General features: G+C 35.2%; 1 protein-coding gene across 4 annotated transcripts in view; it reads right to left on the bottom strand.

Annotated features, from left to right (window-relative positions):
* Nucleotides 1–22,473, bottom strand: part of LOC114026052 (kinesin-like protein KIF27) — a 107,548-nt gene that overhangs the window by 52,356 nt on the left and 32,719 nt on the right. For all 4 annotated transcript variants that reach the window (XM_027839664.1, XM_027839665.1, XM_027839667.1 and 1 more), the window contains 6 exons: nt 21,945–22,088; nt 16,995–17,198; nt 14,201–14,370; nt 12,558–12,691; nt 6,673–6,828; nt 2,886–3,091 (listed from right to left, as the gene is read on the bottom strand). In XM_027839664.1, the coding sequence (XP_027695465.1) occupies nt 2,886–3,091; nt 6,673–6,828; nt 12,558–12,691; nt 14,201–14,370; nt 16,995–17,198; nt 21,945–22,088 (1,014 nt within the window). The remainder of the gene's footprint in view (nt 1–2,885; nt 3,092–6,672; nt 6,829–12,557; nt 12,692–14,200; nt 14,371–16,994; nt 17,199–21,944; nt 22,089–22,473) is intronic.

The raw sequence follows: 22,473 nt of genomic DNA, 5'->3' as shown, positions 1-22,473 counted from the left end.
GCTATCATTATCCCATTTTATAGTTGAGAAAACTGAGGCAGAGGTTAAGTGACTTGTTAAAGGTCACACTGCTAGTAAATATCTAAGGCTGGATTTGAACTCAGATTTTCCTGACTCCAGGCCCAGCACTCTATCCACTGCTCCACCAAGCTGTCCAATGATAATGATAATAATAATAATTCATATTTACAGAAATACCTTAACAGTTCCAAATAATTTTCATAACTAATCTGTAAGATAATGAATGCAAGTATTAGTCTAATTTTATAGATGATAACCTCTCTCATTCAGCCTGAGTTTTTTAAATGATTTGACTAGTGTAACAAAGTTAATAAATACTGAAGGGGAGATTCAAACCCAGGTCTCCTCTTGATTCCTAAGTTCAAATACTCTTTCCACTAAGCATAACAGGCTGACTAGATACTTTTTCCAACCTTGAAGCCTAAAGGAGACAATCTTTGCAGAGTCAGTGAAGAAGAGCTTTCTCATCTGGAAAGCAAGAACACCACTTTCCCAGGCTCTTCCATAATCAGAAGATCTACAGCATGAGGGATCAGAAACTTGGAAAGAGGATTTATCTGAGAGGAACAGGACTAATGAAAGAGAGCTAATTGCCACAGGTCCATGGGTTCATACCCTACCCTCCATTAATAAGGTTAGAAAAGTGGATTCTAGAAGGGCTGAAGAATAGAACAGCCTTGCCAAACTCAATTTATATCAGCTAATAAACTTATTATTTAATTTAACAACCTCTATCCCAGATAGGATTAGGCTAACCTCCCCCCCGCAAAAAAATGCAGGAAACAGGACTGGAGACTGAGCCAGCCTCATGAAGATGGACAGTTACAAGTTACAAGGCCTAGTTCCATTTATTATCATATGGAGGGCCAGGATTGTGATAATTAATAATTAATCTAGATATACAGAGAAATGACAAAAATGTTTAAGAGCAATACTCATTTCCCACTATAAGTGCTCAAAGGATACGAACAGTTTTTAAAAGAAATGTAAACTGCCAACAACTAAACATACAAAAACATTCTTAATCACTAATAAGAAAAATCCAAATTAGCAAAAATGATTAAAAAATGGAAATTCAATGTTGAAGGGAAGACAAGAGCCATGGGTAGATAAGTACCCTAATATACTATTTGTGGAGCTTTGAACTGATCTAACTACTCAAAAAAATAATCTGGGATACCAGAAAAGTATTGATCCGTTAACACCCTCTGCCTCCAACAATCCTACATTTGGGAATGTACTTCAAGGAGGTCAAAGACAAAGAGAAAAGCAGTACTTTTAGTCAATAATTTTTTTTTAATTAGAAAAAAGAAGGTGCTCACTGGATGGGGAATGGCTGAATAAATTGTGGTTTGTGAATGCAGTATTAAATATAGTATAATATTATGTATAATTATTGCACCATAAGAAATGAGGAAGAGGAGGAATTCAGAGAAACATGGAGATATTTGTATACATTTGTTTATACAGAGAGGAAAAAAAATCAAATAGAACAAGAGACAGACAATGAACCTGAGCCTTGGTTTCCTTATCTGCAAAATGGGGATAATAATAGCATTTAGTTTAAAGGGTTGTCATGAAGATCAGATGAGATGATGTATGTTCAACACTTTTCAAATCATAAAGTGCTATATAAATGCTGGTATCTTTCCTCTAATATTATCTCCCACTTACACTGTATATGCCACTACACACAGTTGCTTTCATGGTGTCTCCCCTATTATACTGTGGGCTCCCTAATGGCAGGGACTGTTTTTGTCTTTTTTTTTTCTTTTTGTATCTCAAGCACTTAGCACAGGACCTGGCCTTTATTTTATTTTAACTTATTTTTTTGTTTTTTGGTGAGGCAATCAGGGTTAAGTGACTTTCCCAGGGTCACACAGCTAGTAAGTGTCATGTGTCTGAGACTGGATTTGAACTCAGATCTTCCTGATTCCAAGGCCAGAACTCCATCCACTGTACCACCAAGCTGCCCCAGGGCCTGGCTTTTATTAAGTGTTTACTATGTGCCACTTACTGTGCTAATCACTGGGATACAAAGGAAGTCAAAAGCAGCCCATGCCCTCAAGGTGTTCATACTATGTGTTGACTTGCCTTGATGATTACCCAGTTTTGGTTTCAGAGGTTAAATGATAAAACACACCTTTCTCCTTCTCAGTGGAGAGATGCAGGACTACAGGTACATAATGTTGCATATGTGGTCATATTCAGTCCTGGGTTAGTCAGTTTAACTTAACTGTTTTTACTTGTTACAGAGAGGGTTCTATTATGGGTCAAGGCATGGAATAATATGTGGAAATCATTTTGGTGGAGAAAAAAGTCATCAATAAAACAACTCTTTCTTAAAAAAAATTTTATCCTACATAATGTTTTCCTATAATGCTTAGTAATAAAACCTTTAAAACACCTTAAAGTGGGAAAAAGACCTGTGTCCTTTCCCAAAAGCCAAAAGAGTTGAGGGAATCCAAAGATTCCCTCAGAAAGAAGGTGGTGGCAGCTAGAAAACAGAAGGGAGCACCAGCTAGTCAAGACATGCTGGTAAAATAAAAAAAGAGAGTGGGATCATGGAGCATAGTGGGGTAGTGATGCCTCAAAGGCATTTTTGTCAAGTCAGTACTTATCAATAGTGTACGCCATGTATCACATACACACACACTCATACACATGTAGCGTGGACACATATTTACTAATATTTACTAACAAATTGGATTTTTTAAAAAAGGAAACCATTCCTTTTCCCTTAGTGCTTTTTCCTTGTTTTGCTAAAGACAACAAAATCTCACCACCCCATTTTTTCCTACCCGCAATCCCAGAAAGAAAAATACTTGGCTGTAAGGGTTAAACGACTTTTTCTAATTAATTACCTGCACTTTTAGTTTTGCTGCATCCATCTTTTTCCGGAACTCCTTCTGTAATCTCAGCTTCAAAGCGACATCCCTCAGATCCTTGTTTTCCAGCTCCTGCAGCTGCTTCTGTGTTTCAGTTAATTCCACTTTGGCCTGTTCTGCTTCGTGTGCCAGTTTTGTTACTCTCAGAGAATACTGTTTACTGACAGCCTTGGCATCATTGCCTTGATACAAAGAAATTTTAAATGATTCAAAAGTCATTTGTAGAATTCATTTCAATGATAAGATATAGAAAAAAAAAATTAAACCTATGAATGAAATAGATAAAAGTTGACAATGCTTACCAAAATAATATATAGGTTATTTGTAAAGCAGTGACTATTAAAACTTCCTGGCACTTTTATGCCAAAGGCTGAATTGCTTCTCTTCCCTCCTTTCTTTTTAAATTTTTATTACAAGAAATGGCTCTTTGTGTAGGGGAGGAGAAGAAATATATTTAGAAATGAATGTGATATAAAAATGAAGATATGAATACAAATAAGATGCATTTTATTTTTAAAAGAAAATGTTATATAAAGACCTTTCATGGATACAAGTAAAACTGTCCTTGGAAAAAAAATTCTTTCTCTGAAAATATTTAGTTAGAAGAAAAATTAAAAATAAAAAGAATTAGTAAGTTTAAAAAATTTTAAATTTGAACAATCCAAAAATCCAAAATAAGCAGAGAAGAAAAATTAGAGGAGAAATAGAAGAAATAAGGACTACAGAAATACTAAGCAAAAGTAAGGGATCTTTCTTTATAATAGTATCAAAAAACTGATAAACATTAAGAAGTTAACCCCACGAGAGCCAGAGTGAGCCAGAAAGACAAAAAAAAAAAAAAAAGAGAGAGAGAGAGGGGTAACATAAAATTCCTAAAATAAAAAAAATAAACAAGGTGAATTTACAATGATCAGAGGGGAAAAATATTAGAAACTACAATGCACAATTACATATCAGCTAACCTGAGAACTTAAAAGGAAATACATGATTATTAACATAAACATAAAATATTCAAATTAACAAAATTATTCTAAATATAATCCTAAATAACCCAATCTCAAAAAGAAACCAAACAAGTCCTAAATGAACTACCAAATTAAAAAGCTTGATTCAAATAGATTTGCAAGATAATTCTATCAAATGTTTAAAGAGAAGTAAATATATATTCTACAAAATTATTCATAACAATTTTAAAAAATACACCCTACCAAACTCTTTTTTATGTGACAATTTTAGATACTAATTTACAAACCAAGAAGGGATAAAGTAGAGAAAGAAAACCATAGTTCAATCTCACCAATGAATAACTATGGAAATTCTTTAAAAAATTCTAGTAAAAAAATTACAATAACAAGTACCTTAAATTATTTAACTAAGACCAAGTTGTAGTTATACCAGGAATGTTAGGATGACATTATATTAAGAAAATAACTAGTATAATTAATCATATAAAGAATAAAAGCTACATGATTATATCAATAGCTGGATAAAAATATAGTATTCATTTATGGTAAAAATTCTAAAAGTCATAAATCATAAAATAACTCTTTATTATGACTAAAGTATAAACTTAAAAAACCAAATATCTATGTTATTTGCAAATGAAAAATACAAAAAGCTTTCCCAATACCTGAGTAAAACAAGAATATCTATTTTTGTCCCTAATACTTCACATATTTCTAAAAATACTAGCAATAGTTATAAAAGAAAGAAATTAAAGGTATAAACATCAGTATAGAATGGATAAATCATCTCTATTTTCACATGATATTATAGTTTATCTAAAAAAGAAAACCAGGAAAGAAAGGGAGGAAATTAAGTTTCAGTAAAGTAGCATCAGATAAAGTCCATAAAAATCACAGAATTACTTTACTGTGCTAACCAGGAGAAATGATACTAATAGAAATTTCATTTAAAACAGTTATAAAGTACACAAAATATCTGGGTGTTCTCTGGGGACAGGAGAGGGAATAATATATTAAGAAATGAATGTAATATGATTTGAAAAAGAATATAAATATAACTAGAAAACTCTTTACAGAAATAAAGGAAAACAAATAAATGGAGGTATAAATTCATTGTTCTTGATTGGACTGTGGTAGTACATTTTTAAAAGATATAGCCTAAATTAATTTACAGGTTTGCAAATCTACCAAAGGGTAACTTTATAAGATTAGACAAAGTGATAACAAAATTCATTTGAAAGAAATAAAAGGTTTAGATTATTAATATAAACAATGAAAAAAATAGGAATGATGCAGACTCAGTGCTTCCAGAATTCAAAATATAGGATAAAGCAATAATCATCAAAGGTATTATGGTTAAAAGACAGAAATATCTATCAATAGAACAGAATAAATGAGCAAGACTCAGAAATAAACAAAGTGCATAATAAATTCATGAGCATAAACTTCTAGGAGAAGGAATGCTTATTCTAAAAGAACTGCAGGGACAACTGGACAGATGTTTGAGAGAAATTACTTTTAGACAAGCATCTAATACCACATTCCACAATAAATTCAAAATAGAAACAAGATTTAAATATAAAAGATCATGTCATCAAAAAAGAAAAAAAAATCAGAGAATGGAAGATGGTAGCACCTTTCAAAAATATGGGTGCAGAAAATTCTTAAACAAAGGATAGAGGTCATCATAAAATATAAAAGATACAATTTTAATTACAGAAAATAAAAAACCTCTTATATGAACAAAATCAATGAGACTAGAAGAAGAGGAGAAACTGTGGAGTAGGGAAAAATTTTCCACAAATATGTGATAAAAGTTTGATATCCTAGAAACATTGAGAACCGATAAACATATATCAGACCAAGAGCCATTCTGTAATACATGTGGTTAAATGATATAAATAATTTTCAAAAGAAGAAAAGTAAAATTTTAAAAATCTATCTGAGAAAATGCTCATCATCATAAAGGAAAAGCAAATAAAAACAGCTCTGCACTCTCCCCTCACACCCACCCCTCAAATTGGCAAAAATGATAAAAGACAGAAATAGTAAATGTTGAAGGTGTTATGAAATGATAGGCTCACAATTCATTTTTTGAAACTATAAATTAGTCCAAATGGTTTGGAAAATAATTTGGAATTATGAGAAAAGTAGCTACATGGTCCATTTCCTTTTGACCCAATAATCCTGCAACTAGGCATACACCTCAAAAAGATCTAGGACAAAAGGAAAGCTTCCACATTTTCCAAGCTAGTCAACAGAAGCATTTTTTTAAATGAAGTGGGATAACTATTAACTGGAAAATGTCTTAATTTAAAGAATATGTCATCATGGGATATTATTGTGTTGTAAGAAACAACAACTATGAAGAATTCAAAGAAACAGACTTATCGGAAATAATGCAGAGTGAAGCAGCAGAAACAAATGATAAGGCAAATGAAATAAGGCAAATGAAAAGAACATAAAAAGGCAGATGAACTGTAATCAATTGTAATGACCAGTCCCAGTCTCAGAGAACAGAAAATAAGCCACATTTCCCTCGTTTCAGTAGAAAGCTGGGACACTACAAGTATGAAATGTATGTATACCCTGTTAGACATGATCACCAAGTGAGTTATTTTTCTTCGTTACAAAGGAGGATACATTGCAGGGTGTGAGGAATACTGACTTTTTAAAATTCTATGTTCTACTGAGTTGGATCATAATGAGGCTGCAGTACGCATGGAAAAAGCAAAAATACTATAATATTAACAACAAAAACATGGTTGCATACAAGCTTGCTTACAAGAAACTATTACCTGTTTTAATTAATTCTTTAATGAGTTCTTCCTTCATCTTGATATTGATTGTAAGTTCTCTCATTTTCTGCTTAGCTTCCGTGAGTCTCAGTTCTGAATTCTTCAGTTTTTGCAAGTTTAATACCTGACTTTCCTGGAGACATTCAACTTTTATACCTTAAACATGAAAGAAGCAAAATTCAAATCAAACATTTATGAAGCACCTAGTAAATGCAACGCAGAGCACTAAGTGCTGGAGTGGGCTACAAAAAAGATAAATGACATGATCTCTGCCTCCAAGGAGACTATAATCTAATAGGGAGATAAGAAAAAAGAACAACTATATATATATATATATATATATGTATATATACACACACACACACACACATACACATGTGTATATGTGTGTACATATGTTTTTTACCTACATACAGAGAGAGAGAAAGAGTATGTGATTAGGGCAAAGGAGAGAGAAAAAGTACTTCAAGAAAATTTGAGGAGGAAGAGACTACTTCGGGCAGGAAAAAGTAGAGAGGTTTCATAGAGTAGGTATTTCAACAATCTGAGTTAAGAAAGGGATGCATCCCAGGCATGAGGAATGGCTTGCTGCATGAACACAATGAGCCAGGAGACAAATAATCTAGCTTGACTAGAACTTAAGAGTACAACGACAAGCTAAGGAGTTGTATTTTCTCCTATAAACAATGAGGAGCTACTAAAATTTCGTGAGCAGGGGAGTGATATGGTTAGAATGTTTATATTAGTAACATTATTTTAGGGCAGCTATGTGGTACAGTGGATAGAATATCAGTTCTGGATTCAGGAAGACTCATCTGGATTTGAAGACAAATCCAGCCTCAAACATTTATTAGCTATGTGATCCCTGGGCAAGTTGCTTACCTCTATTTGCCTCAGTTTCCTCATCTGTAAAATGAGCTACAGAAGGAAATGGCAAACTACTCCAGCATCTTTGCCAAGAAAACCCCAAATAGCGTTGCAAAGAGCTGGACTGAGACAAAGAGGGTTAAGTGACTTGCCCAAGTTCACACAACTGGGAAGAGTCTGAGGCCAGATTTGAACTCAGGAAAATAAAGTCTTCTAGCCTAGTACTCTATCCGCTGCACCACTTAGCTGCCCTGACCATTTGTAGGGTATGTTATAATGGCAATTCCTTTCATTCGTGTATTAAACTATCACTGAGGTCCCTTCCAACTCTCAAAACTTTGTGATTCTTTAATTTATATTGCTCTGCTTCATGTATTCTATTACATTCTAGCCACACTGAACCTTACACGAGCTTCTCTCCTTTCTGAATATCTATACATAGACTGTTCCCTGTGACCTGACTGCATTCTCTCCTCTCCTTTACCTCTTAGAATTCCTTTCCTCCTCTGAGGTTCTGTTTAGGTGCCACATCTTAAATAAGGCCTTTCCTGATCCCCCCAGTTTTAAGTGCCTCTATCTCTCTCACTTTAATCATCCTTGGACAACACTTACTTGTGTAAAATTGTATCCCCCAGTATAGCGGTTTCCAAACTTTTTAGACTGTATATATACTCCATGAGTAAAAAATCTGAACCCCCCCAAAATGTGTATATTTATTTATTTTCAAATTATACAACGTAATAACATACCATCATATACATTAGAAAACACATAAAATAGAAATTTTAAAAGAATGAGGTAAAGATGGAATAAAATTTGATCCTAAATCTAGAGTCAATAGGAGCCAATGAAATCTACTAAGTAGGAACATGACATAGGCAGACTCGCCCTTTGTATCTTGGCAGGTCTGTGGAGAACAGACTGTAGAGGGGAGAGGCAGGGAGAACCATGGGAGGTTATTGCAGTAGACCAGGAGAGAGATGATGAGGGACTGACCTAGGGTGGTGATTCTGTGAGTGGAAAAGAAGAGAATCCAAGAGGGAGATGCTGGAGAAAGAACCAGGACAAGCTTAGGCAACTGACAAAGTGTCTGGAAGAAGGTAGAGTGAGAAGGTGAGGAGAATGCTGAGTTAGCAAACCTGTGTGACCAGATGGAGAGTGATGCCCCCAACAGAAACAGGCAAGTTTGGAAGAGAAAATGTGTATGGGGAGAAAGACAACATAATCACAACTCACCCACACCTGCTTATCCTGTAAGACTCATTCTTTTCCACTTTAAGAAAAAAAAAAAAAAGCGAGGTTGAAGGGAAGGGCTGCTCACTAGCCCCTGCTCTGGTATGCAGAGCCTGCCACTGAGGGATACCTGCTGCAGCTACACGGTCACAGCAGGAAAGGACACCACAGGGAACTTTTCTTGCCACAAGTGCAAGGCATGAAGGCTGGCACTGGGAGGGAGGGGACAGAGTAGATGGAGTGCAGTAGTACTTAAAGAGGGAAGGGGGAGAGGCGCCTTGCACACAAGCTCATGAACAGGTATGAGGGAAGAGACTGAAATGTGACCCATCTTCTCTACTCTCTCATTGGATCATCACAAATCCCTTGGGAGGAGTGTTAAGCAAATGTCAACACCTCCCTTTCCCAAATATTCCATAGCTTCAACTGTGAGAAACCAAAGCCCTAGTAGAATATAAGGAACTGTTTTCTCTAGCACCTAGAAAATGCCTTACATATAGCAGACACTTAATAAATGTTTAATTCAATTCAATTCAAATTGTCAACAATGTCAAAAGTTGCAAAAAAGATCAAGGATGATGATGACTGAGAAAAGGTCATTAGATTTAACATTTAAGAAATTACTGACTGTGGCAGGGCATGTATGAATGCAAAGAGGTTGAGAATAGGGTTAGACCAGGAAACAACTAATAGTTTAGCACTTGGCACAGTGCCTGGCACTAGTAGGTGCTTAATAAATATTCGATTGATTGATTCGTCCAATTGTATGAGAATACAGTATGCATGAGAGGAAACAATATGAAAAAAGTCTGGAAATGTAGGTCAGAGCCAGATTATGAAAAAGAATCAATTCTAGGCCAAGGATTTGTATTTTAACCTCTAGCCAACTAGGAACCAATAAAAGTTGGGAGTGGCATCATGGAGAGGGGGGCTTTGTAGCCAGAAGATCTGGGTTCAAATTCTGACTCTGTTAACTAAGTAACTGTATGATCTTGGACAAATCACTTCTCCTCTCTAGGCTTTAGATTTCACATTTGTAAAAGGAGGAGGCTAGAACAGATGGCCTCTGATGTCCCTTTCGGTTCTAGTTCTTTGATCCTGTAATTCTAAGAGGTGTGAATATTTTTGAACAGAAGAGTGTTGTGATCATACCTATACATTAAATTGACAGCTCTAACAAAAGTGGATGGAAAGGAGATGTAGGGGCAGCTAGGCAGTGAATAGAGCACCGGCCCTGGAGTCAGGAGGACCTGAGTTCAAATCTGGTCTCATACCAAACACTTGACACTTGCTAGCTGTGTGACCCTGGGCAAGTCACTTAACCCCAACTGCCTCACAAAAAAAAAAGAAAAAGAAAAGAAAAGAAAAGAAAGGAGATGTAATTGGCTTTCCTGTTTTCAGCCTAAGGCTATTTGAATCATTCTGGTAGGATGTCAGGAGGGCCTGAACTAGGATGGGGCAGTGTGAAGTAGGGAGAAGAACACAGATGTCAGAGACAATATTGCGGAGAGAGAAATCACTAGGATTTGGCAACTGAATGAATAAAGAGGGTGACACTGAGAAAAAAGCCAAAGATGACTGAGGTTTTGAGCCTGGTGACCGGACTGGACTGGAAATCTGGTGATGCCAGCCACAAAAATGGGGAAAATGGGATTAGCAGGTTTGAGGGAGAATGAATTCAGTTTTGGAAGTGTCTAGTTTGAAATAGGAACATCTGCCTAAAACGTTTTTAAATTATCAGCTTAACTACTGCATCTAGGCTCTCTCCTGGCTGAAACAATTCAAGGTACAATTATTAGTGTTAGAAAGAACTAAAAGGAAAAAGAAAGAAATCCAGGGAGAAAATGAAAGCAAAGATAATAAAGGAAAGGAAGAAAAAAATATGCAATAATAGTCATTTTAGGAGGCTAATCTATGTTAAATGTATTTGGCTTTGCAGAAGAGAAAAGGACTATGCATATTCAATATCTAATGCATTATAATGCATCTTGAAAGGCACTGAATTCAATTCATTAACAGTTACGGTATTCTGTTTAAAATGGGAATGGATATTTTAATAAAGAAGCAAGATACACGATGGACAATTGCTCCGTTTCCTCCCTCCACTACCCCATTCTTCTCAAATTTCCTGCACCATGACCATCTGTAAAAATAGCCTCCTATTCTCTCTACTCTTCCCTCTCTAGTCCATCCTTCAAAGAGTCCCCAAATTAATCTTCCTTAGGCACAGGTCTCACCATGTCACCTCCACAGTCAAAAACCTTCCCAGTATCTTTACACTGCCTAGAGCAGTGGTATCAAACTCAAACAGAAATGGATCCCAAAGGGTGCATATTGACTTAAAAAATTTCAAATTAACATTATGTTGTATTGTATTTTTGTTTATTTTGTTGAACATTTCCCAATTACATTTTAATCAGGTTTCAGCTGCCTTTAGGAGTTTTGCAGGCCACTGAATATGACACCTCTGGCCTACATACCTTTCCAGCTTTAGTTCACTCTATTCCCTTTCCCACACACTATGTTCAAATTAAACTGCATTACTTAGCTGTCTCCCCATTTCATTCTGTCCTCTTCTGCCTCTATGAATGTATTCAAGCTTTCTGCCACATCCAAAAGGCATTCATTTCTTATCTTTACCTGTTGAAATTCTTCTCTCCTTTAAGGCACAACTCTGGTATCATCTACTCTATAAAAGTTTCCCTGATTCACTCACTCACTATCCTACCCCCACTATAGCTGAAAGTGATTTCTTCCTCCTTTAATTTTTTTTAATACTTTGCTGGGATCATCTTCATTTCTATCAACATTCTGTTTTGTATAATACTTATTTGTGTGTATATCATATTCTCATTATCAGACTGTAAGATTCTAGAGGGCAAGGATTAAGTTGTTTTTCTTCTTTTCCCCAGCACAGTACCTTGTACTTTGTGAAATGTTTAACAAATTTTTGTTGAGTTGAATTTTTAACTGTATTGAAAATTGCATACTCCAAACAAATTAATATCAATGTCATTTTGATATAGTACACAGACATTGTAACAAGTCCATAACAGGAGATCAAAAAATATTTTATGATGGATTTACTATATCACCTAACTCAATATAAGCACTGAATCAATATTAAAAACACTTCCTTAAAAGAAAAGTACTAAATCAAGTTGAATATATAGAGATGTAAACACACAGGCCTAATGAAGATCTCTGCTAGAGGTCAATTATATCATTGGTGTCAAATTTTAAGTGTATTCTAAAAGGCAGTGATATAGTGTTTATTCAACAAGCATTAATTAACCACCTACTGTACATTGCATTTAGGGGCTTTACAAAGATAAACATGGTGCTAATCCTGCCCCCAAAGGAGCTTGTGAAATAGTATAAAAATATCAAGACAGATGCAGATATGTTATAGTGGAACAGCTGCAGTGAAATGCTTTAGAAACATATTTTCTGTTAAGAGATCACAACCACAGAAGATCCAAGAATAAATTAATGTTTACAGAAACTCATCCTTTGAGAGATTTGACCTGGAGGGATTTTGGCCTCTACATAGATGTAAATGATCCCAGTGAAAAAATGTTCTATCAATGGCAAAGAGGGATCACAGAGAATTAGGAGTGGAATTGATAGCACAAAGGAGAAGGTTATGCTAAGCAGAAAGCCTAGCCTTTTCATTTCCCTTTTCTAAAAATCTCATAGAATTCCTACTTTATAGCAGTGCTTCATAAACTAGAGATTTGAGATTTTAAAAAGCATAAAACAACAGTCGTAAATGCCATCATTACCTGATAAACTTTCTGTAGGTTGCAGGCCTTCATTCGGCAAACCTGATGGTTGTTTTTGATTTGGAACATCGCTCATGTCCAGAAAAGAACAAATAGAGGTCGGCTTTTGAATCCATCTAAGATTTCTAGGTGCTCTAAAATAAGTTGAAGAACAAAGATAACTTTAACCTTGTTAATTAATACTGTTAATACTGGTCTGCCTCCAAAATTAGCTCCCTTATTAGGAGGCATTAGCTTAAAGAGACTTAGCTTAATATTATTATTCCTCTCATAAAAAGGGTTATTACTCCAGGGTTAAATTCTTTAGGATTCACCAGTTCTACTACCATAATGGCATTAAGAACATAGTCTTCTATACTCCCATCTCCTCTTCCAAAAAAACAGTTGCCCACCTCTCTCAGATCCATCAATCAATCAACCAACAATCAATAAGCATTTGTGAAATACCTACTGTGTACCAGACATGGTGCTAGGTTCTGGGGATACAAAAATAAAAAAGGAACAGTATTTATTGATCCTGATAAGATAAAATCTCCTTTGCCTTAATTTGTAGCTCCAGTGCTATTAACTGTACCCCCTGCCCCTCAAAAAACCCCACAAAGCTAGTGAACATCTATTATTTGTTATTCCATCTTTAACACTGTGGGTGACAGGAAAGTTGGCAAGTTTACAATTCTAATCATATGGATCTTATCCCCTTAAAACAAAGCAATTGTACAGCAACAGCCTCTTGTGAGAAGCAAACAGGACCCTTACCAAGAAAATGAAGGGAGAAAGAACCCCAGCAGCTCTCCATATGAAAATGAAGAGAATGAATGCATGTATCTAAATTAATTAAAATTGGAAACAATAAAGATAAAGGACTTTTGACAACAAAAAGATCAAAGTAAAAAACCCTTAAAATATTGTTGTTCAGTGTAACTGGTAAAAGGTAAAAGTGTTTATACAACAGTTAGAAAGCTATTTTCATTGAGACTAAATCTTTGAAATTACATATTATGAATATTTCTAAACATGTATATGAAAAGTATACAGCTAACAGGTTACTGGATTTTAGGGATGTTGTGCAATCCTCATAGGTTACCCATAATTCTTGATAAATTATGAAAAAATATTTCTGCCATAATGCTGAAAAGTTAAAGCACTACAGGTAGTAACTTTTCAACAAAGTTACTTCATCATAGAACATGAAGGTACTGCTGTCCCTTTGTTATCAGCATTTTGGCATTCCTTTGCCGAGTTTGTGAAAGATAACAAGTCATATCTGGAAAGAAATTAAGTTTTAGAAACCATCCACAAAATGATCTGAGGGTTATGTAACCGTGGTTTTAAAAAAGGAAAGTGAAATTACATCCCATTTACATATGTGGTCCTCAGGAGATGTTCTTCTTTTAGATTCTCATGAAAAGTGACGGCTTGAGTTCACTTATATATCAGTGCACACTGGCTGCATGATGCACAGGGTGTCCCAGAAAAGTCTTCGTGCCAAACCAGCTCCAACAGTTAAAACTGCATGAAGACTTTTCTGGGACACCTGTATTACCACAAAAAAAAAAAAACTTATTGCATTTAAGAAGAAAAATGTTATTTATGTATGTCTCATACATAATACTACTACTATGAAATCTATATTTTTACTATACCGATATCCAGGTTTCTCTTGATTTTCTGTATCTTCTTCATCACTGTTATCAGAAAATTCACAATGAAGGACTTCATCTTGTTCTTCTATGTGACCCAATAACATTTGGCTTCGGGTTCGAAATCCAGCTACCACTCGATCAAGTGAATACATAGAAGGGCTTGTGTGGACCTTTTAAGTGATTCACCCACCATCCCCAACAACAAATAGTTACTATAAGTTCATTTACACTTGCTTAATAATATTTAGTAGGTGGTGTAGTTTCGAGCATTATAGGTAAATTGTCCAATCTCCTATCAGTTTTTCTTTTTGGTATCAGAATACTTTCTTCAATAGAATGTGATTGTTTAATTAATCTGTAAGATTTACTAATTTTTAAAATTTATCTTACTATTATTTGTATTGTTTATCTTTATTTCAGTTGTTACAATTATTTTCTAGGTAGGTTTACCTAGGGGGAAGCATCCCTGTTAATCTATCAACTTTCCTGTTTTCTTCAACATGAATAAATTCACCATCATTTGATCTAAAGTTACAGCAACGCACAAGGAATGTCGGCAGCAGGGAAGAACAATTATCCGATTCAAAACTGGCATGTGTTAATATTGTGAAGGATAATAACTACTTAAAAGTCACACACATACATTTATGTGAGAACAAGGAAACTTTCATTACAGTTAATCAAAAAAGAAAAATTCTAAAGTAAAAATGACAAATGAAAGCTCAATGTTGATCATGAGTGGCTTTGACTATCAACTGGGCATGAATTAATGCCGTACAAGCATTACTCTGGAAAGCGAAGAGGATCACAGGACCATAGATTCAGAGCTGGAAGGGCCCTTAGAGGTCATAGAGTCCAACTGCCTCATTTTATAGATGAGCAAACTGAGACCTAGAGGTTAAGGGACTTGCCCACAGACATAAAGTTAATAAGTGTCAGGATGGAGTTTTATATCAGGACCTCTGACTCTAAAACTATCGATCTTTCCACTTAATCCATGCAGGATTAAAAAATTCCAAATAAGTATATGGCAATTTTATCTCTGTCTAATGGGGTAAAAAGGTCAAAAAAAAGGGGAAAAAATGCAAGCACAGGGCCTGAAGGGATCTGGAAGTGGAATAGCAGGGAACAACTTTTCATCCATGGCAACTCAAGGGTATTAAATCTAAACAATTCCTTTAGATATCTGTTTTAATTTCTATTTTCCTCCAAAAAAGTTCCTATAATATAAATATATTTAAATTTAAGGTTATTATTTATTAATGAGAAAAGTTATTATTTTTCTATTGTATTAATAAACAATTATTAAATTAGGATTGAGGTTTTTTCCTTTCTATTTCCTCATTCAGGAACCCAGTCCCTGTAGATTAGTCAGTCAGTCTCTGAAGGACAATGTTGACAGATGAGATTACCCAAATCCTCCAGGTACATGTTCAGTGAGCTTGGGTGGGACCCCACCCAACTTGAAGACCTTATAAACAGAATCTAATCTAGGTGAATTCTTGCCCTTAGGGAATAAGGCCATGTCATTATACCCCTCCATTTAGAGTCTAGGGGAACCCAGCTTATGAAGGAAAAAACCCAACCAGAGTGGTCTGGGTAGAGATCGATTCCTTTGTCCAGATTGCTGGAGGTGGGTGAGTCGCATGATTAAACCACATTCTCAGAAGGAAGAGCTGAAGACTTTTAGCCTAACTCCTCATTAATATGTCTACCCCTCCCCCATTAATTGTTCATCAGTCAGGATTGATTTTCACCTATCAAGGTCACTTCCTTTTTCCTTTTCCAAAGGTATTTAAGCATTCAGGGATCTCCATGCTTTTGTCTTTAGTTACTGAGAGAAACCACTGACTATCAATTTATTGATTATCAGCAATCCTAATCAATAAATTGATTAATTACCCAGAAACTGTCTCTCAGGCTTTTTATCCACCTTAATAATAACAGCTGACATATGGGGCAGCTACATGGCTTAATGGATAGAGCACCAGCCCTGAAGTCAGGAGGACCTGAGTTCAAATCTGGCCTCAGACACTTGGCCCTTACTACCTGTGTGACCCTGGCCAAGTCACCTAACTTCAAGTGCCTCGCCAAAAAAAATAAAATAAAATAAAAAATAATAGTTGACATTTATATAGCCCTTTAAGGTTTGTAGAGTGTTTTAGAGGCATTAACACAATTTGAAAGTTTATTATCCGAAATAAAATTCTAGCAGGTATACAACAACCAGGAAACATTCCTAGTATTTAAGGTCTGACATATCCAGGTTCAATACCACTATTATGTATGACTATATATAGGTTTAGCATATCTGTGAGTTCATCAATGTAGGCATTCCTTCCATGGTACAAAACAAAACCCATCCACACTTCCTCATCTTGTGCAATTCTTATCCATGTTCTACCATTGACCCTTGATAGAGAATCTACCCAATATGCTACTAAAGATCTTACTCCAGGTTTTTGTTTTTCCTTTTACATTTTATGGGTACCAGGGCAGTACATGGGCTACTTGTCATCCTTCACTATCATTACATGGTGGTTCCAAACATTTCTTGTTCCAAACATATACTCAATCCTTTACAGCATTTTTAACAAATAAGGTATAATATATATATGCAATCCACATACATATATGTACATATACTTATATATAAATGAATATATATTCTTATATGTGTATGTAAGATTCAAATGTAAAAAGAGATTTGTATGTGTTTATATATATATATATATATATATTATATACACACAAAAAAATATGGTAAAGTATAAGAAACATATTCAGACTTTACCTTTCGGGCATCTGGCCATGTTGGGACATAAATATAGTGTCCAAAACTGTTATCAATTGGTACAGAGTACGGCCTCTTTTCTATCTTGGTATCAGGTCCATCTCCACAAGTTCCCTTGGACACAGAGGCTATGGACATGTTAAGCTTCATGAGTTCTTCATTCAGTTGATTTACAAGAAGTTGCTGTTCCACTATTTTATCATTCTTGGTAAGAAAAAGAAAAAAAAAAATTAAATGTCAAAACCTAACTACATACATATAGAGGAACATGGTGATTAAATATCAGTTTTACACTAATTAAAGAGCCTAGTTTTAGTTAAATTCGTTATGTGTCTGAAACTCAGCCTTCTGGCATCCTCCAAGGTAAGAAATAATGAGTAACTTGGATCTGAGCAGAAAAATGTCTACTGAAGAAAAATAAAGAAGTAAAAGATCTTCTGAAGAGTAATCCCAAATATAAATACAAAGATTACACCTGATGCATAAGGATTGGCCCAGTGTTCCAACCACACCGAAAGGAGGACTCTAATGGTCTGATGATGTCTATAAAATATTATCCTTTTTATCTAACATCCAAAATGTGGGAAAATGAATAATAAAAGACTGAACTATGAGAAAAGCCAGAATATCAAAGAATAGCTTAAAATAAAAACAATAGCATCAGAGATTAGAAGTGGCAACAAAGACTCCCCACACAACAAACACTGTGTGACAACAGATAAGAGCCCCAGGCCGTCAAGAGCTAGATGATGGAATGATTTTGCAATCCAGGGCTTAGGAAGAACGAGTGCTAGCCAATATCTCAACACTTTACCCTCCTTGAAACTGCAGGTGTCAGAGATGGCTACACTGTGTGAGGCATGGAAAAAGAGTCCTTTAACTTCAGCAAGTCCTAAGAATATCTGATACCTCCTATTGAAAGCGTAGCCCTCGTGCCATTCCAATGACATGCCAATGAGTCTTACAATTTTATGACCCACACCATCTACTTCTCAACATTAAAACGATGATTTGTAGAATCCTAAGAGTCAGAAATGACTGAGGAGGACATTTAGTTAAATCTCCCATCAACACATTAATTCCTTTCCATAATAAACTGTTCATAATGATGTCAATGAGTCACTAAGAAAACATTAGGATTTGTTTAATATAATCTGTAAGAACACTAGAAATTATACAGTTCATTGTAGAGAGATTTTCTTTCCCAAAAGTTAAAATTTTAAAAATTAACAAGGTAAAGGATTAAATTCTCTGGAAAACTCCTTGCAATCTGGATTAAAAGGGGTACTTTACTATGTAATCATTAATATACACAATCTCTAAGTTGGAAGGAACCTCAGAAGTATCATCTATCCATACCCATATGAGAAATCCCCTTTCCAACATCCCTGAAAAATGGTCATCCTGATCTACTTGAAGATCTCCCACAGTTAGAGACCCATACCTTCCTGAAGTAACCTATTTCATTTCTCAACAGTTCTAATAGTTAGCTTTCCCTTACATTCAACCATAATCTGATTTCTTCCCTTTCCTCAACTTGCTAATATTTCTGTCTACTGCAGCCAAGCACAAAAAAGTCTAATACTTCTTTTGGTTGACAACCCTTAAAAAAATCTAAGACAGCTATCACATTTCTTCCTAAGCCTCTTCTCTACACTAAATATTCTTAGTTTTTTTGTTTTTGTTGTTTTGTTTTTAACCAGCTTTGTACAGCATGCATTCCATTCCCCTCAAACCTGGTAACCAGCTTCTATACACACTTGATATTATTTCTGTCCTTTCTAAAATGTAGCAACAGACCAAGGTAGAATGACAGTGGGGGACCATTATACTTATGGTCAAGGGATTTTCTCAAAGGCAAAACACAAATCAGTGATAGAGTAGGACAGGATAGTCTAAAGAATTCTTATATAACAGTGAATTTGAAATTGGAGGATCTGATTTAAAATATTGAGTCTGCTACCACTTGTGTAGATACCAAGACCACAAACCATAATGAGCAGCAGTAGAATATAGACACCAGATGGAAAATTGGGATGAATAAAAATAACAACACATTAAACTCTGAGGTTTAGACTATGCAGCAAGTCAACAAATAAATAGGTAAGATTCCAGAAGACATATGGTTAGTTAATCAATAAGCATTAATATTAAGTGCCTACTAGGTGTTAGATACTGTGCTAAGTGCTGGGGATATATAATTTAAAATTCAATGCAAAGCATCAATGGCATCAAAAAACAGGCTGATAAAAAGCAATCATAAAATAGGCAAATTTAAAAAGTCACCCCATATGTAAATAATGAGAATCAAGAAAGGCAATGAGATAGAAACAAGGACACACAAGACAGAAATAAACAGAAGGATGACAAGTCTGAAGGGTAAAGCAAAATTGGGAGTCAGGAGTGGAAGCACAGAGTCAGGAGCTAATAGGTAGATCCACCAGAACTAACAGGCCAGGGAAAGCAAGAAGACACTCAAGGTACCAGCATCAGACAGAAAAATCCCTCATACTTATTTGTTAAAAGAGGAGACAGTCTCAAGACATGAACAACCAAAGGCCTACAGGTTGGAGATGAAAAGGAAGTGTAATAAGAAGGCTAGATTCTACTATACAGATTCCATTTTCTTTAGTGCTGTTTGAATTTACTAAATTTTAAGCTCTGAGTCAACCTCTTAACTTCTTTTAGTCTTTTCAGTGCCTGACAATTAGTCTATGCTTAACAAATTTAAAATGTGTGCTACTAATTTCTAATGAATTTAACTATAATTCAGTTCAACAAGTATCAATATACCAGGTCCTGGAAATACAAAGACAAATAAAAGAAATAGTTCCTGTCCTCAAGGAGCTTACACTCCACTGGGAGGGGTGGTGCCTTAACAGCATATACAAGTATAGTAAGTATAGTACAGGGAAAATTGAGAAAGCACTAACCACAGAGAGAATCAGGAATAAGGTGGTACCTGAGTTCAGTCTTGATGGAAAACAACAATTCTTAGAGACAGAAATAAGGAGGGAGTCTGAAATGCATTCCAGGTATGGAGTGGAATGGTATTTGTGGAATAAGCAGAGGCAAGAAATGGAGTGCTGAGAGTCTGGGAGTCAGGTCTAATCCAATTAGAAGGAAAGACAGAGTTTACAAAGAAGAGTAATATGAAGTAAAGCTAAAAAGGTAAGATGGAGCCACATTGTAAAGGACCTTTTAAGTACCAGGGTAAATTTTTTTTTTATTTCATCCTAAAGGCATTGGAGCCACTGAAGATTTTTGAGGAGGGGAATGACATAGTTAAACTTGTGTCTTAGGAAGTTTATTTAGGCAATAGTAGAAGTTAGATTAGAGAGAGGAAAGCATGGAAGTAGAGAGATCAGGTGGAGGTTAATACAGTAAGTCCAAGGGAAAGGAAGTGAGGGCATTAACAAGGGTGGTGAGTAGGTGAGTCGTACATAGTATAGATATAACACTTGATAACTAGATATGAGATGGTAAGGTGAATCAAGGGCAATGCCAGGAGACTGGGAAGATAGTGGTAACCTCAAGCTAAAAAGAGAATTCAGAGGAGGGGCATGTTTAGAAAAGAAGATAATTAATTTTGCTTTAGAGATACTGAGTATGAAATAGCTATGAAACATCCAGAAAGAGATATCTATCAGGCAGCTGAGAATGTGGAACTAAAGTTCAAGATTAAGGCTGGATAAAAAAAAATGGGGGAGTCTTATATAGAAAGATGGTTGGTTCCTTGGTTCCTGGAAACTGATGAAATCTCCAAAAGAGACACTGTAGAGCAGGAGTTATTAACCTGGAATCCACAAACCAGGGGTCAACACATAGATTTCAAGCCTTTATGAACTTAGATTGAAATCACTAATCTTAAATTAAAATTTAGCATTTTCTTCAATTATTTTAAAACATTGTTTAATCTGAATGTCTATTATATCAATGTATATCAATTATCATTACAAAAAATAAATTCAAACTACTAGATCTATTTATGCTAGGCATAAGATAAAGACCTAATAGTGATGGATGAAGTTAAGATTCCCCCACCCCTTCCCCTACTCACCCTCCTTTCTGAAATCCATGCCAAGCCACCCTCTTCTAGTTACTCCCTACTCCTCCTCCCCCTCTTGTACACGTAATACCTTTGTCTTTCCCTCCTCTTCCTTCTTAGAACTAATTCTCACAAAAGGATCTGATATCAGCTATTTATGCTTTAAATTAATATCAAATCTACCTCTCCTAAGAGTATGTACACTTTAAAACATAGCTCCACTTGTGATGTGAAAGGTTTTAATATCCTATTAAAGGAATTTCAGGCATCAAAAATCACAGACCAGGAAAGGAAGGAGGGTAGGAGTTGTTTACCCCAGAAATATTTCACAAATACCACGTACACGGAAGGTTAGCCCAAATGTACAAATATTTAATCAGGAGTAAAGGAATTTTCAAAATGAGAGTTAAATAAGATATAATAAGGAGGGAAATATGAGAATATTTTAAAAGAAAAAATGACTGGCTGAATTGTTATTTTACATTTAATAGTACAAAACACAGTAATATTACAGTATCTTAAAAACTCGGGGAAGAAAAGATGAAGAAAAGCATTCAAAATATCACAAAGATAGGCCACCACAGCCTAACCCCATCATTGGATGTGTATAAAATGTATGTCATGTGGTTTTAAAGAAACATTAAAAAATGTTTTTTTTTAAATGTTCCAACTTTAAAAAATAAAATAAAATCTCCCAACTTTAGCCACTATTGCATTTAACTCTTCTAGGATTCTGTGTTTAGAATTCTTCAAACCCTATTTTTCTGAAAGTAACAGTTATTAAAGACATTAGGTTGAAATGACCTAAGACCATGCTGTTATCCTTACACTCATCTTCTAATATAAGCATTAAGTTTAGTTATATGTTCTATTTCAACTAAATTGGCATGATGAAGTCATACCTGTAATCGATTCACTTTCTGCGCCTCTTTCAAAGACAGCAAATGTTCTTTGTTTTCCTGTGTCATTGTCTGCATTTGATGCTGTAATTCCTTTAACTCTAGTTCCTTCTGATTGAATACCACTTCATCAGCAGCTAGAGCGCACTAGATATAAGTAATTAAGACACATTGAGTCACAATGGAAGAAAAAGATTAGGGTTGGTGAGAAAAGACTAACTCTCCTAAGCGTGAGGCCATGACCAGCCCTTCAATCAATACCCTCAAACCCCCTAACAGTTTTTCCTGCAGACTACAAACCCTGCCAAGCTCTGCCTCATCCTTAAAAAACTTGAAAATATTTAACCGACAGGAAGGCAGTTCATTAGAGCTGTAGTCTAGGGATTCAAGGGCAAAATTAGGCAGTGACTTTTAACTTGAAAAAGAATTTGGGTTAAAATCCAATTGAGATTTCAAAAATCTCAAGGACTTTTTTTTCCCTGCATTCCTTTTCTTAGTAATTAAATAGAAGAATTAACCCAATGCCTGTTTG

This window comes from Vombatus ursinus, unplaced genomic scaffold, assembly GCF_900497805.2.
Source record: "Vombatus ursinus unplaced genomic scaffold, bare-nosed wombat genome assembly UNPS02014832.1, whole genome shotgun sequence".
NCBI classification, from domain to species: domain Eukaryota; kingdom Metazoa; phylum Chordata; class Mammalia; order Diprotodontia; family Vombatidae; genus Vombatus; species Vombatus ursinus.
Note: the sequence above shows the minus strand (reverse complement) of the source record. Positions and strands in the feature narration are given on the sequence as shown.